The sequence below is a fragment of the Pempheris klunzingeri genome, chromosome 1, assembly GCF_042242105.1.
Source record: "Pempheris klunzingeri isolate RE-2024b chromosome 1, fPemKlu1.hap1, whole genome shotgun sequence".
NCBI classification, from domain to species: domain Eukaryota; kingdom Metazoa; phylum Chordata; class Actinopteri; order Acropomatiformes; family Pempheridae; genus Pempheris; species Pempheris klunzingeri.
The window spans coordinates 13,023,281-13,038,717 of record NC_092012.1 but is presented as its reverse complement, the minus strand read 5'-3'; the positions used below and the strand labels follow the sequence as shown (position 1 = coordinate 13,038,717).

Genomic DNA, 15,437 nt, shown 5'->3' with positions numbered 1-15,437 from the left:
GCCTGCTATTCTACAGTAAGTAATAAAATCTCTTATTCATTGTTGCCAACTCTAAATCAGCTCAAACAGAGCATGCATAATCAGACAATGAGATCCGAGTATTTAGTCTGCAGGTGTACAGTAATAAACCAGTTTCTAGTGTAATTACACAGCAGAGGTCAGAGCTTTCATCCCATCAGCCTGCCTCATCAGCACTGAAAAAAAAAAAGGAAAAAGCCCTTTCTTCTTCCATCCTTCTGACACACTTGTAGGCAGATGGAGGGGCATTCACCACACAGCAGGGGGGACACTATGGTTTTTAACATCAGCACAAATACCTGCCAAAACGAAGGAATAGGGCAACCATAGGCCATGCCTGTATGCACTACCACTATGTCATGTTTTTAAGTACAGGCATATCAATGAGACAAATTATATCAGCGAAAGACATACAGCGATGACTATTCTTTTTCTGTTTTGTTGCATAAAATTTCAATACAATATGACTTCTCCTCAAAAACCAAGATAGGTTAAGTTACTTCTGCTCTAATGCCCAAAGTGCAATAGATTTTGGCAAGAACTAATCTTGATTGATGAAAAGAAAACAATACGAGGCTTCGTGTTTAAATGTCAAAACAAGCTTGTACAGCATTTAGTTGCCTAATCTATATGACAGAAAGATGACTTGGTTCGTGACAAGTGAGCACAGAGGAGAAAGAGTAGGAGGGGGATAGATCGAGGGCGGGGTTTGGCTGGCAGACAAAGGGAGCTACAAGGAGATGTAGGGATGGCGCTTCAGCATTCACCCAGGCAGGAGGCCATGAAAGGGGTGGGGACAGAAAGGTCGGAGGGTGATTGAGAGCCACCCTCGACCCTCCAAACACACATGCATGCACACGCATGCTCACTCTCATGTAAACTAACAGGAGCTCCTCATAAATCACTCTCGCTGTCCGAGTGGCTGCTAGCGGCAAGCCATCCACACAGCTCTTAAGTGTGGCATATTGCAACTTCTCATCCTCTGCCACAGCTGCACATGCATGACTCTGCCTGGTCAACATCACACTCACCTACACTAACACCCCTGAAAGGAGTAAAAGCCATAGAAATAAAAGGCATGGGTATAAACTGAGACACTTTTACAGGCAACCTCTATCTTCTCCTATTTCATCCTTTACAGCCCCCTGGGTTCCTCTTTTTCATTAAAGTCTCATTCAGAAGCCTACCATTATAATGGCAGCACAATTCACCATGACGATCTCAGAATTAAACAAGGTGGAAATGATCAGCCAGCAGCCCAGAGCTCTGTGTCTATACTGAACTACTCTATAAACTAAATAACACGCATAATGCACAGTTATTATACTTGTGTTTATTGCATTTTTTACTGTTTGTGTTTTCACCCTCCTCATGTTTGTACCGAGTTTGCCTTTTCACAGCACAATTCATATTGTGTTTGCAATTCTTTTTGAACGGTCCCTGGGGTCAACTGCAGTCTCCCCATATGAATGGGACAGGGAAAAAAATAAATTATTTCCTAACAAAGCTTCAACTCTTTCCAATTAATTTCCAGACAAACAGACAAAAGCAAGTCATTTCAATTGATCCTAAAAGCTATTTTGTAACAGGGGGGCTTTTGTGGTGTGTTGCCTGGTGACGTGGGTGTGTTGTGGGGGAGGGGAGGGGAGGGAGCCCTGGCCGTGTCCACTGTACCAGGCTTGTCATTCATCCACATGATGAAAAGCTTCCTGAACGTAAGCTAATGAGGAGGTCCAAGAGAAACTGAGGAAAGAGGGAGACGGAGAAAGAGAAACCGACCTTCAAAGAGATAACATTTAGGAGGAAAAGAGTTTCCTGGACCAACCACTGATTTAGAAGGGCAACGGGGAGTCCGTCCTACACCAGCCCCCGACAGGGAGCTCACACAAATGGTTGTCAAGCAAATAAAAAGTGAAATTTACAGAGGGAGGTAGTGTGGAGACTAAGATGGAAGCTTTATCCACTGGGAGGGCTATAAAGAGGTTTCAGTAATCACACCACCCATCGCATCACAGTGGTACAAGTCAGAACTCTGTTGTAAAAAGGACTATAAGACAGCAAATTACCGCAAGAAAACACAAAGACGGCATCAACATTAACAAACGCTTGGAACAGAAAAAGAAACAAACACTAGTCGCTGATCTTTGTAAGGAGAACATTTCCTGGTTTTGGGCCATTTTTCTTAATAAACACCAGTGATTGTCCAAAGCCCTGTAGGATATACCTCACCTGAAAGATTGATCTATTCTAAGGCCTTTTATTAAAGACCTAAAACATAATAGTTTGATAAAGTGAGACTTGATCAACAGTGAAACACCTCTGTGCTGAACAGGCGCCTGCAGGACCTGGGAGGCTGTCGAGTGCAATTTATTAAAAAAAAAAAAAAAAAAAAAAAAAAAAACTACAAAGCCTTCCCAAGACAGCCTCACTGAAACAATGCAAGTAGGAAAGCTGTTGTGTCTTCTTATGAACTGTGGAAATGCAATTAATGGTGCAAATAAAAGCCTCATTAATCTGACTTTTAAAACAATTTGGGCATTTTCCGTACACTGCAAAACAGTGAAGACTCCAAATATGGTCAAATCTACACTGAAATACCAACATCACTGTTTTATGGCAAATCTTAGAAAATACAGAAGGTATTAGAGGGCAATGATGGGTAACATGGGGACCTTTTATAGTCAGAAGTTCTCCTCTTTCCGTTTGAAGGGTCTCTGGAGGATTATTTTCACAGTGATGGCTTCTTGCTGCCTTGACAGAAGTGAGACTCCATTAAGGAGGGACAGAGCATCATTATAGCAGAGCCTTGACTCACTCAACTCCTCGCCAAAAGACAGCTCAACACAGCCCAAAAGGTCGGAGGTCATGGGTCAGAATGTGACCTTCAGTAATCCTTCGGTTCCTTCCTAATCAATACAAGTCATGGTCTGCAGGGGTAGAGCCCAGCCAAAACAGAATATTTCCACCATGAATGATTTTGATCTTGAGGGGTGCTCCGGGTCACGTTCATTCCCCAAGATTAAATCCATATTCAAATCACATTCCACATTAGATTTTTCAGAAACGGGTGACGGACGGGGGTTTGCTCTACATTTGCATAATTCTTAATTTTTCATGCTCATACAGTATTGAACCCTTGAATTAAAATGAGGTGAAACTACTAAATATTACATTCACAGATTAATTTGTGCGGCACAATGGCGTTATGCCTTCAAATTATATGTGATTGTTTAATCATTTGCAACTATTACAACAAATTTCAGTTATTGGTGGAACAGATTAGTGAGCGGCAGTGCTGCATGGTTTGTGGTTGGCTAAGGCAAGAGAGGACTGGGCGACAAGATGACATACTCTCACTGAATTTCTCTGTTCTCACTGAAACATACAGAAATATGCTATGTTACTAAATGTTGAGGTTAGCGTGTACCAGCTAAACAATTTGTTGTTCACAAAAATGTACAAACTTACAAATATACATTTCTGAGTGTACACCAGCTTACAATTGCACCTCAAAGCACATTTTGATTGATTTATCTGACAATTGGACTGATGCTCCCCCTGATACTGTATTTTTCATTAATGATTTCAGCCAAAGCTTCCAGATATTGAAGCTATAAATAATATACTACACATTGCTGCTACACATATCATCAAGATAATTCTATTGTTTTCTCTTCACCCTCTTCAGGTGATGAACTCTGGGTTCATAGATCTATTAATTTGAATATCTTCTTTCTTCTTTCTTACCACTATGTCAAAGTAATTCTGTGAAAAGAAAAAACAGGAGGACCAAATCTGATGGCTTTTCCCTGATACAGAATGAAATAGACATGCCAGAATAGCGGCTACAATCTGACCTTTGAAAAGAAAAGCCCTTTGAGGAGGCCTCAAAAGGTTGCAAATGTTTGACACGCCAGCCACTGAGCTGCAGTGACTCACCCCTTTTGGTCAGTGAGACGTCCATGCTAACCTCCCTATCCCTCTGAGTGGAAAAGCTATATTGGCCACAACAGCACAGCAGTGTGCTGTCCACACACGGCCCTGGGAATCAACAGGATTCTGCGAGCCTTTGTCCATCTCTGTGTTACAGAATATATATAACAGAGCATTCACAAAGTCTTAACTCAGCACAGTGTGGAACAATACGGTGCCACTAAAGCTGCACATCCTCAGTGCCTTTGATTTGAAGTAAGTTAAGACGTGCACTGTATGTGTGCGAGAGAAAAGTGAAGAGGAGCACAGAGAGGCAGACTGTCTCACTATGATATGGTAAAAATATTGTAAATGAACCATAGCAACAATGCTGAGAACCAGAGGGATTTCAAATAAAAGATTTGGTGGTCAAGTCACAGAAAATGTATCTTGATGCCTCTGCCAGTGAGCGGGCTGCTGGGTTACTTTGAGCTTATTCCACTCTTACAAAGCAGCTTGGAGACTCCCAGCGTGAGCACTTGTTAATACTAAACTCAAAGGCTTGAAATTCTGAGCAGCGCTGTGGATGAGCATCAGAAAGTTCATTACACTGAAAGAATGATATCAAAATATTCAAAGTACTCCACAGTTGGAGATATTACAAATACGTTTTCAGCACAGCAATACTCTGACTGGATTGGACTCAGATGACAGTGTTTACGTTTGGAGGGAACACAGATCACAACTGAATCAAACTTGTGTGAGTGGCTGTGGTTTCACTTTCTGCTTGTGCCATGTCTGCAATGCTCAGTCCTGATTTCGTATTCTGACATTTGAGACTTTATACACTCAAAATAAAGAGGACAAAGTCGGATTTTAAAGACAATAACCAAAAATAACAGTATCAAAACCATACACAACTACAGGTACTCTTGGCTTACAGATTGCATGGCACCATTTTTGTTCTATTATTTATCTGGTGACTAACACATACAAAAGAAACATAGTTTGGATAATTTCTTAAAAGGACAGTTATAAGAGAGGAACACTCGTGTGTCTATGTTAAATGCAAAATCACAGCTAGCAGTTTGTCTTCATACTGGCATCTTTGAAGCTCACTAATTAACTTTATACACTACTCACAAAAAGTTAGGGATATTTGGCTTTCAGGTGAAATTTCAGGATGAACCTAAAATGCATTCTAAACTTTCCAGGTGAACTTAATGTGACCTTCTCTAAACTTTTGAATGCGCATGTCCAACTGTTCAGTGTCTCAGTACTTTTTGCACAAGTTGCTGTTCTCTAACAAGAAGCTTAACAGCAAAATTCACAACAGTAGTGTATCTTGTTCTCGTTTAATCTGTATAAGTACCAAAACAACATTTGGGTGCTTTTACGGGTTATGTGCTGCACTATTTCACGGCCAGGCACAGGGACTTCTTCAATTTGTTGTCAGTGTGTGGTTGCCAGGTAACACGTGGTGACTCCAGATGGACTGTGTTACCTTTGGACAAAGGAAGGCTCGCTGATTCCTCTGTTGGCTTTCTCAGTGCTAAGCTAGGCTAGCCAGGTTCATATTGAACATGCAGGTATAGGAGGGAACTGATCTTCTCATCTTCCGTAATTCTTGCAAACAAAACAAATAGGCTTATTTCCCCAAATGTCATGTTTGATTGGGTTTTTGGGTCATTCACACTATAGCAACTTATAAAAAAAAAAACTTTAATTCCCCCAGTAAAGCATTTACAGCCCTTACTAGTGCATCAATACAAGGCAAAAGAATAGACTTACTGGCTGCCTGAATACGGGCCTTGCGGCTCACCACCAGCCCAAAAGAATTCTGGGCCACGCACTCGTAGTCGCCCTCGTCAGATGAGCCGTCTGATTTGGTCTTCTGGAAGTGACCGATCAGGAGTGAGCCGTTGATGAAGGTGGTGTGCTGTTGATCCTGAGTTAAAAGCAGGCCGTTGTGCCTCCACTGTGTCGTAATAGGGGGGATGCCGTTGACCTGGCAGTGGAGCATGAGGGGCTGCTCCTGTACAGCGATGACGTCACTGGGCTCCAGTGTGAAGGAGAGCTCCGCTTCACACATCACACCTGAAAAAACAAACACACGCACACACATTGGAGAGTGAGTTAGGATTTTTTTGTGACAGATAGCCACGAAGGGGTGCTCACGAGGCTTAGGGGTTGAAATGCCGATCGTGAACCACACCATCACTGGCTCGAGCGGGGGACTTCTGTTGCCAATCTCGCTATCTCTCCCTCATTTCATGTCATCTCTTTCCACCATCACTACCCAATAAAAAATAACTATAAAAAGATAACTATACAAATGTGTATATAAATCTGTCTCCAGCTACATTACATACTACAGTAGAGTGTTCTTCCTTGCTCTCCTGAGACGTGTCACACTATCTCATTTCAAACATATTAGCAAAGCATTTCTCTTGTATACCAAAATATGCTCCTTCTTTGAAAAGTAAATGAATGCAGAACAGATTCCAAACAGACCCTTCCACTTGTTACTATATCACACTTTTTTTTCCAGTTGATACTGTATTAACAATGTTGGTGACACTTAAAACATATTTCTTAGAAACTCAGTGGTCTTACTTTTCTGTTAAATTTCAACAAGAAGCTTAGAGGCCCTTACAGCAAATGCACCATTAGCTTAAAGTTAGAGTTTTGTTGCAGCATCTGAGGTTGAGTGCAGGTGGGTCCTCATATGGACACAAAAGATCACAAATGTAAGCAGGAGCCAGGACACGGACAGCTTCAAAAGTTATGAAAATTAAAATAAAAGCAATGCAAAGACACAATGATTATTTCATTCATCCTGGTTGAAGTTCTATGCACTCATCTATTCATTGCTTTTCCATACCTACATAGTACTATCCAGGATCATGCAGGACAACGGTTGAGGCCTAAACAATAATTGTCATATCAACCCTTGCACCCGAACAAGCAGGAAGAATACGTCATATCACTGACAACGGCTCGCCAGGCCTTGCAGCTCAGGAATAAAAAGCCTTGACTGAGGTACCCCCAGGCTATAGTCACAAGGGATTCATAACCTATAGATTGAATGCACCAAGAGCATTGTATACTCTTGTACTATACACACACATGTATGGCCTTGTATGTACTGCACCGGTTAACAAGTGGCAACTTTGTCACCGTATAACTGTGTTTTTTCATTCACCACTCAAGACAAAATTATATTCTGTGTGTAAAAGATCGCTTGTATTTGTCTGTAGTGATACTTTCCACTTTATAATGATGTGAGGTGATCTGATTTGCGGTTTCTCATGGTAAAGTGTGAGGGGGGGAGAACAATAAATAAAGGATGTAAACAGCCTGACCTGACTTGGTACTATAAAAGAGGAGCTTAGCGGGCTCTCCTGGTATCATGTTTCAGCTGCTGATGGACTAAGCACTACCAGTCTCTGCCCCAGGCCCTGGAATCTGGTGTGAGGGGGGCTAAGGGAGTGCAGTGGAGGGGAGGCAGGGGGGGGGGCAAAGCACAAGGGTCAAAACAGAGAACCTCCAGCTTCATCCCTCAAATTCCAGCCGAGAAATACTTCCCCTTAGGTGCAGACAAGGAATTCATTGACACACTCCTCCATGAAGATCACATATGCAGTATAATGCAAAGAAACATTTCCTCTTCCTCTCTTCTTGCACTGTATCCTTTTTTTATGCGCCCCTCCTTTTTTTTTTTTTTCACTCAACAAGCAGGGTAAGTAAATGGCCATGGGACCAAAGAGACATCAGTGCTACCACTTGTGAAAAACAAGGGGGTGGTGGTGGAAAAATATTTAACCCTTAGCTGGCAGGCGGTGATCCTGCTGCCTGGGTTGCTGCTTTCTAAAATGATGCTGCCCGCAGAGCTCCATCAAAGATCACGCATTTCACACAGGAAGCAGCAAGCACACAGGAAAAAATTGCATACAAAGAGCCAGCAGCCACACATCCAGTCAGTCACACGTCCATGTTTTGATCAAAACATGGACACCCCCCGTAAAGTAAGTATCACATTGAGCAAACTGCTTCTGGACAAATGTGAGTATGTAAAAAATATCAAGGCGTGACATTCAGCCTTCCTCGGTTCTGACTGACTGAGATACATTGGAGGCTTCAAATGACATTAGTCAGTGTTAAAAAGCCTTACAGCAAACAGGATAATAACAGTTCACTGTTCAATGTCTTACAAAGTCATTGATTTGGAGTTGATTAAACAGCTTTATTGATGCTGTATATACTTCCTCATGACTTCAATTAATCAGAGTTTCTTCCATTAGCCAGCACAATGAGAAGGTTTGGCTTTCCTAATGAATAAAGCATGTTGCTAGGGTGACTGGCTAATGCAATCCTGAGCTCTGGGTGGGTAGAAGGTTACCAACAACAATGTGAAAAAGGTCAGAGAAAATAATTTTGAAGACAGCATTGAATCTTATATAAGATCCAATTGGACAACAGAGATGGGAGGACAAAGGACACCAGACTTTGGGCTTTGTGTAGTTTAGGGTAAAGTAAGGTCATCTATTAATGCTCAGCATCCAGAGGTTGCGCAGAGAGGAGAGCACGGCCATAGAAACCGCTGGCAAGAACGTGACTATCCGCAAAAACACATGTTCACTTCCATGAATTCACACAGGCGTGGATTTTCATATGACAGAGATATAGATAACAACACACACACACACACACACACTAATGCTCCTTCCACGCAGAGGAAAGAGACACTGGCATGTAGGATTACCGAGTGAGACCAGAGACAAGTGTTGGCTAAGTGTGGCTCATGCCCTGGCTTAGTATTGACAGATAAGTGTGGCCGGCTGGCTGGCACTGAGGTTTACTGCTACAACAGTAAAGTGAGGATCACACACCAGCTACTGACAGACAGATGTAGTTAGCAGACATGAGCACCACTGATGGAGCTAAGTGAGCTTAGGACACACCACAGGCTTTAGTGGTGCCTTTTGTGGGTTTAGCATTGCTGTCTCAGAAATGATACATAATGTACAGAGTGTATTCAAACATGATAATGTGAGCAGAACAGAAGAGATTTATTGCTAAATTGCTTGCTTTCTCTCCTTTACTCTCCCAGCATCCATCTGTTGCAGCTCTTTGGCCGTACATTCTTATTCACCACGGCAATAAATAACATGTTAAATTTGTTATGACAGACTGCTGCAGTATCACGTTTGGTTTATTTGAAATGTGGAATAATGTTTTGTGCTCTGGACAAGAATTGTGGATTCATCCTCTCCATTATTTTCACTAAACTGCCGGTAGGACGCTGAGGCAGCATTTCCACCTACCGCCTATATTAAACACGAGTGGTGAGTTTTAAACAGGAATAGACTTGCAAACACATTAAGTATTCTTTTAGAGGTGTCTTCCCGTATGTACAACAAAAGTCATATATTTGCATTTAGATCAACTATGTGTACGTGGAGAAACAACAGTCACCAGTATAAAAAAAAAAGCATATTAACAAGAACATCCATAGAACAGCTCCATTTCTTTTTTCTTTTATTATTTATAGTTGTTATTTGTTGTATAGTGTCTACAAAGTGATACTTAATCGATTTCCAGGGGGAAGACTATGCATGCAGCATTAATACTTTCCTACTATAGGCTTCTGCTTGATGAATTATTACTCAAAACGCTGCTTTTCTAGCTACCTTAACACTCATGTGCATGCAGTTTCAAGTGTTCTCCTCTTATAATAACAGCAGCTCAGTGACGATTACACTGAAATGACAGTAATATAGGCTAGAGTACTAAAATGCAACATAAAGAAAGGTGAGAAACAGTCCATGTGTTGGCATGATAGTAAATGTAGAGCAGCTGTTGCACGGTTCAGCCTTCTCTACCATTTCCTCCACTGTCAGTGTACTGCACGATTGTCCCCCAAAGAAATATTCACCTGTAGTGTCTCGTTAGAACAGGTTTCATCCTAATAGTGATAAAACAAATGGACATTTATAGCTTTGGATTAAAATAAATGAGTGCATACACATTTATATTTCATACATATTTTAAGAATATGTATATAGGAATATGAGCACTAATGGAGCTTACTATTCATATAAGTTAACTCAGCTAGTCTATTCAAAGCAAAGTTACCCTTTGGTAGACGAAAACTAATTACTTTATAGCATTTTACCTCCGAGTTTGAGCTCTTCTGGCTATACGAGATCTGAAGCAGATATTCTTCTCACAGCTTTGTTCACTCTTATCAACTCTGCCTAAGATGTTATAAAAAGTGCTTTTATCTAAACTGAATCTAATTTCCGAGGCAGACGAGCACTTGAAACAGCTTCATTTCTTTAATGCAGTGGGTAAATTGGAACTACATCCATCACAGAGCTGCGTTTCTGAAGTTTTTGTTCCCAGTGCTCTGACTGAGCATGTTATGAACCACTGTGTACAAGCCTTTATGATTCCAGTGGGGGCCTTTGTGGGTCCCTGTGTGGTATGCTTTGCAAATACTCAATACTCTCTCCTGCCTTTGAATTAAGGGGCCTCACATAGAGAGAGAAACAGTCTATCATAGCGAACAAAGGGCAGGAAAAAAGAAAATTTGAAAAGGAGGAGAGGGAAAATCTTGACATTTAATCTGTACAAATATTCTCCCCAGCAGGCAATAACCACAGTCTTTTAATCTATCCTCAGAGCAATAACCACTGTCATTCCACCCAGCCACAAGCTGTGAGGACTGACCAGTCGAGAAGTCCCCTGATATGAAACCAAACTCTGGCTGCTCGTAAAGTTAGCTTCAAAAATTAAGTAGTGGGATATTTTAAGACATAAAGGCAACGATGAATTGCAATTCAAAAGCCTGTAAGCCAAACTATGATGTCTTCATATCTGGTGTCACACGTTAAGTATTTTTGGCCTTGATTCTCCCCTCTGCCATGAATTGGTCATACAGCACTGAGACCATGTGATGAACAATAACATGGGGAAAAAGTGGCTCTGATTCTCCAGCCCTCCTAAAACTCCAACACCTGATTAAAAGGCAGACATGAGGGGGATCTACTTCTTCTATTAACACCATTAAGTGTCTTCTGCAAAACCATTTCCCAGCGACTGTGATGCAAAAGCGTGACTCCTTTCAGTGGGACATTCTTTACATTCTTCCAATGTTGCTCCAATCTCAACTAATAAGAAAACAACTCAGAAACTCCGCTGACTACGTTGCACGTGGCTACCGTGTATTATTATGGTGCTGCCTGCGCGTCCAGGAGCTTAAAACCACACCGAGATTTGAATGTGTGCGTTAAAAAACAACACCAAACCGGCCCTGAGCATTTCAAGTCCAGCTCGGTGCACAGCAGAATATAACTTTAAACGCACTCTTGTGGACGAAGTACCAGCGTGCAACCCAATAACCTCCAGGTAACGCATTCCGCAGTGCACGGGGCTCCAGCAGCAGGCCACCACATTGGCATTTACTGCCGACATACTAACGGACACCGGAGTGGGGCCAAGTTCAGGGTTAGTGGTCAGCAACGCATTTCTCGCTGCTTGCAGCATGCACCACGCTCCGGAGGGCTGCAGCCCCTCGTCCTCTGCGGAGCGATCACATCCTGCAGCCTCGGGAGATAAGAACCACTTACCGATTAAAGCATTTAGGAGTATTCCCAAAAAGCACGGAACGAGGCGGCGGCGCCTTGTGGATGCCATTTAAACACTTCTAGAAAATATTCCGGCACTTGCAGAAAACAACGTGGGGCCGATAGACGGGTGGGGTAAGATATTTAACACACACGCGCGCACACACACACAAAAAAAAAAAAAAAAAAAAAAAAAAAAAGCCCACGAAAGCGCAGATATCCAGATTCAGATACTACATGTTCCGACCTACGGTGCTACAGTTCGGTGGCAGGCAGGGGTCGAGCAAGCTTTCGCCATTTTAACCATCTATCAGGAATCAGTCCGCATCCCGCTCTCTCTCTCCTCCACACTGACTCTGCTGTGGCCAACAGACAGCCTGCCCCTCTCTCCCTCTCTCTCTCTCTCTCTCTCTCTCTCTCTCTCATACACACACACACACTCGCTGAATCTGGTCTCGGAACAAAAGAGCCGACTGCTGACTGCCTCGCTCCCCAACGCATGAGAAACCTGCAAAAACTGCATGATTTTCTGCGTGTCAATAAAACAGCTCGCCTCTACCGACCCAGGCCAGTAATTACAATACTACCAGCAACAACAATATGAATTAGGATCATAATAAGAAATAAAAGTGATACAAATCACCACCACTACAGGACTATGATGTAATAAGGATCTGATAGTCTAAAGCCTAATGTTTCTGTCCATAATCTGGATAAATCACCCAACTGTGACAACAACCTCTGTGGTTTCTAGTAAACTCAACAACAACAAAAAAAATCTTTCTTCCGTCATTGATTGCACACAAAATATAAAAAATACAACAAAACAAACCCCAGCAACCATAAACCATTTTGTCCACACTGAACACATGGCAGCTGTTAGTGTATCGTTTATTTTAACAGGTCAGTTTCATAAAGGCAATAAAAAAACAGCATTGTGAAATTCTGTGTGGTGGATGTGTTTTATTTAAAGCTGACGGTTCGGCACATGTGAACCTGATATGATAAATAAACAAGGAGGACCTCTAACACTCACTTCAACAAAGCTGCAGCTGCTCAGCTGTACTCGAGCTCCCCTCGGTGGGCCACACGTGTATTTTGGATCTCAACGCACTAAAAGAAAAACAACTATTTGGTTATTGCAGTGGGCATAGTCCAGTCCTTAGATGAAGTAATGCATGATAAACTAATATCACATCATAATGGACGGACTCCTCTTTTCTTAACTTCACATCTCACACACACATCTTGGCACGTCCCATTACTGCATACTAATTCTCTCTAATCAGGCTAAATGAACAAAATTATTAGGCTATTTCAATTAGGGCTGCTAGTAACAATAATTGTATTTTTTCTGAATAGTTGATTCATCATTTTAGTGTATAAAAAAATCACAAGATACTGAAAAAATGCCCATCTTAGTTTCCTGGTGACGACTTCAAATGTCTTGTTTTGTCCAACCAACGGTCCAGACCCTAAAAACATTAACATGTAAAAACATTAACAGAGAAAAGCATTAAAACATCACATTTCAGAGGGTTGAACCACAGAATGACAAGCATTTCCTTTGTATTTTTGTTTGAAAATTTGATAAAATGATCAAACTGTTGAGATAGTTGCTGATTATTTTGCGGCCAAATGATTAATCAAATAATCGGCTCTTCGGCTCTAATTAAAATCGTGGCATCCCTTAACATGTGTGGTCTCTAGTAAGCTCAAAACAATATTATAGAATGGTCTGTGCATAATCTAGACAAAATTGGATGACTCAAAATCTAAAATTAAAATGCATGGTGGATGTTTTTTAGGATTGTTTTAGATTTGTGAACAATAACAACAGTGTGGGATCACTGGTGCTTTAATTTAAGATTAGATTAGATTCAACTTTATTGTCATTACACCTGTACAGTACAAGGCAATGAAATGCAGTTTGGCATCTAACCAGAAGTGCAATTAGTAGCAAGTGCAAAAAGCTAAAGGTTGAGTGGAAGTGATCGTGTTATGTGAGGTAAACCTATTACACTCAATTACAACAAAGCCCTGTGTGTTTACCTGTACTGTGGCTCCCCCTAGAGGATGAAACACGTACTGCAGGTCTAAAAACAATCACCTGCCGCACACTATCTAGTGTCAAAGGATAATTAGATGATCTAATGTTAATGGAAGGGTACCTCTTCATAATGGAAAGGCTCTTCTTTCCGTCTTTCCCACCTCTGCACCTGTGTAGTATCACAGAACCAGATCATAAATGAAAAAAGACTGATAACACACCTTAAAACTGTTTTACCAAAATAAAAAGCTAATTCCAAAACCATTGAATCGTGTGCACCAAAGGACCAGCAAGAACCTTAACAAGAAGGTTAATTAGGCTATTGGGACTTTTATTATTCCATGTGTTCAGTACAACAAACGCTATTTACCCTTTTTCAGGAGAAAATCCAGTAATTATCTCCTTTAGATCCTCTAAAAGGGTGTGAACGCTCTTCTTATCAATTCCCTGCATGCTAACGTGGCTGACGCTACAGTTTGGACTTTACAAGCTAGCTAGCGTTAGCATGCACTGTTTGGCACAGCAGTTGGCGTTCAACATGAGTAGCGTTAAGTTACATGTGGGTCATTTTTGTTCATATGGCCAAATGTGCAACATTTATTTAAGTGACTTTACAATGTCTGAGGCCACAACTATTGTAATGCAATGTTACTATATGGCTAATACTGTAGCAAGTATCGTGAACGCTATAGACAGTTAGCGCGCTAGCATGCTAACGCTAGTACAGCTAGCATCAGAGCAGATTTTACCTTTAAATGTGGGACCTGCGATGATGTGGATTTTTGACCTGCTAGTGGCGCCCGACGAAAGAAAAACCGGTGGATCGCCAAAAGTTTGTCAGCCTCTGAGGGTCATGTTGACAAGATGTCTCACTCTGAATCAAAGTTTTGGACCAGAACGACGGACCAACGGATGACGGAAAAGGACAAAATTCACAAGGTCAGGCGTCATTAGGAAGCTACAACACGTTTACACCCCCAGAAACTTATTTGAAGGTCCATTTACTGTTACTGCTTACTGTTGAAATCCAGCTGTAATTTTAGTTAAATCAATTATAATGTTTCCTGTTTTTGGCCACCAGAGAGAGATTTAGTCCCCAAAATTAACACAAATTTGGGTAACAGATTCCTATCCCATAAATCACCTCAGATTTGGGAGCATTAGGACTAAACTACTTCACTGTTTGTAAAGTAGGCTACTTAAAACCATAGACTGTATAACTGGTCCACCTGGACCGGCTACAACAGTAAAATGCTACTTGGACACTAAGGGATTAATTTTTTAATAATGCCTTTGGCTTAGTGATAATATATTGCTCACAGTGGACATTTTTTCTGTGATTGGTTTTTAGATTGTTCTTTGATTACATCCTTCTCAAAAGACATTGGTGCTTTTGAATTGCAGTCTTTTACATGTAACACCATATTTTACATGGCATGTAGGATCTGAGTACCTCCTCCATCTCTGTCAGTGAAGCTAGGTTGTAAATCAATGGGTTTTACACGTTTTTTTTGCCATAGTCTTCACTCCTGGCTTATTATTCAGGGAGTTTGGGATTCATGGCCACGGGCCCCATTAAGTCATAGAGCTTCAGTATCAGCTGAAAACAGCAGCTGTGACTTTAGGTGAAACCAGTGAACACCAATTAAGGCCATCTCTGCAATTTGTTTAATCTGCTGAGTGGAGCATTTCAAACCAGAAAATCCAACCATCCCATTAACCTCTGGTAATTGGTACAGTGTGGTTTGTGAGTTGTAGAGCTGGTCGGTGCAATCCCAAAGCTGCGCTGAGAGAGATTATGCTGATGGTGATAATGGTGGTTTTTA

At 41.4% G+C, this 15,437-nt stretch overlaps 1 protein-coding gene across 1 annotated transcript in view; it reads right to left on the bottom strand.

The window, feature by feature from the left end:
• Positions 1-11,631, bottom strand: part of igdcc3 (immunoglobulin superfamily, DCC subclass, member 3) — a 53,361-nt gene extending 41,730 nt beyond the window's left edge. The window contains exons 1-2 of the mRNA XM_070832978.1: positions 11,565-11,631; positions 5,722-6,027 (exon numbers count right to left, since the gene is read on the bottom strand). Coding sequence (XP_070689079.1) covers positions 5,722-6,027; positions 11,565-11,631 — 373 coding nt within the window. The remainder of the gene's footprint in view (positions 1-5,721; positions 6,028-11,564) is intronic.
• Between the last annotated feature and the right edge of the window lie 3,806 nt (positions 11,632-15,437).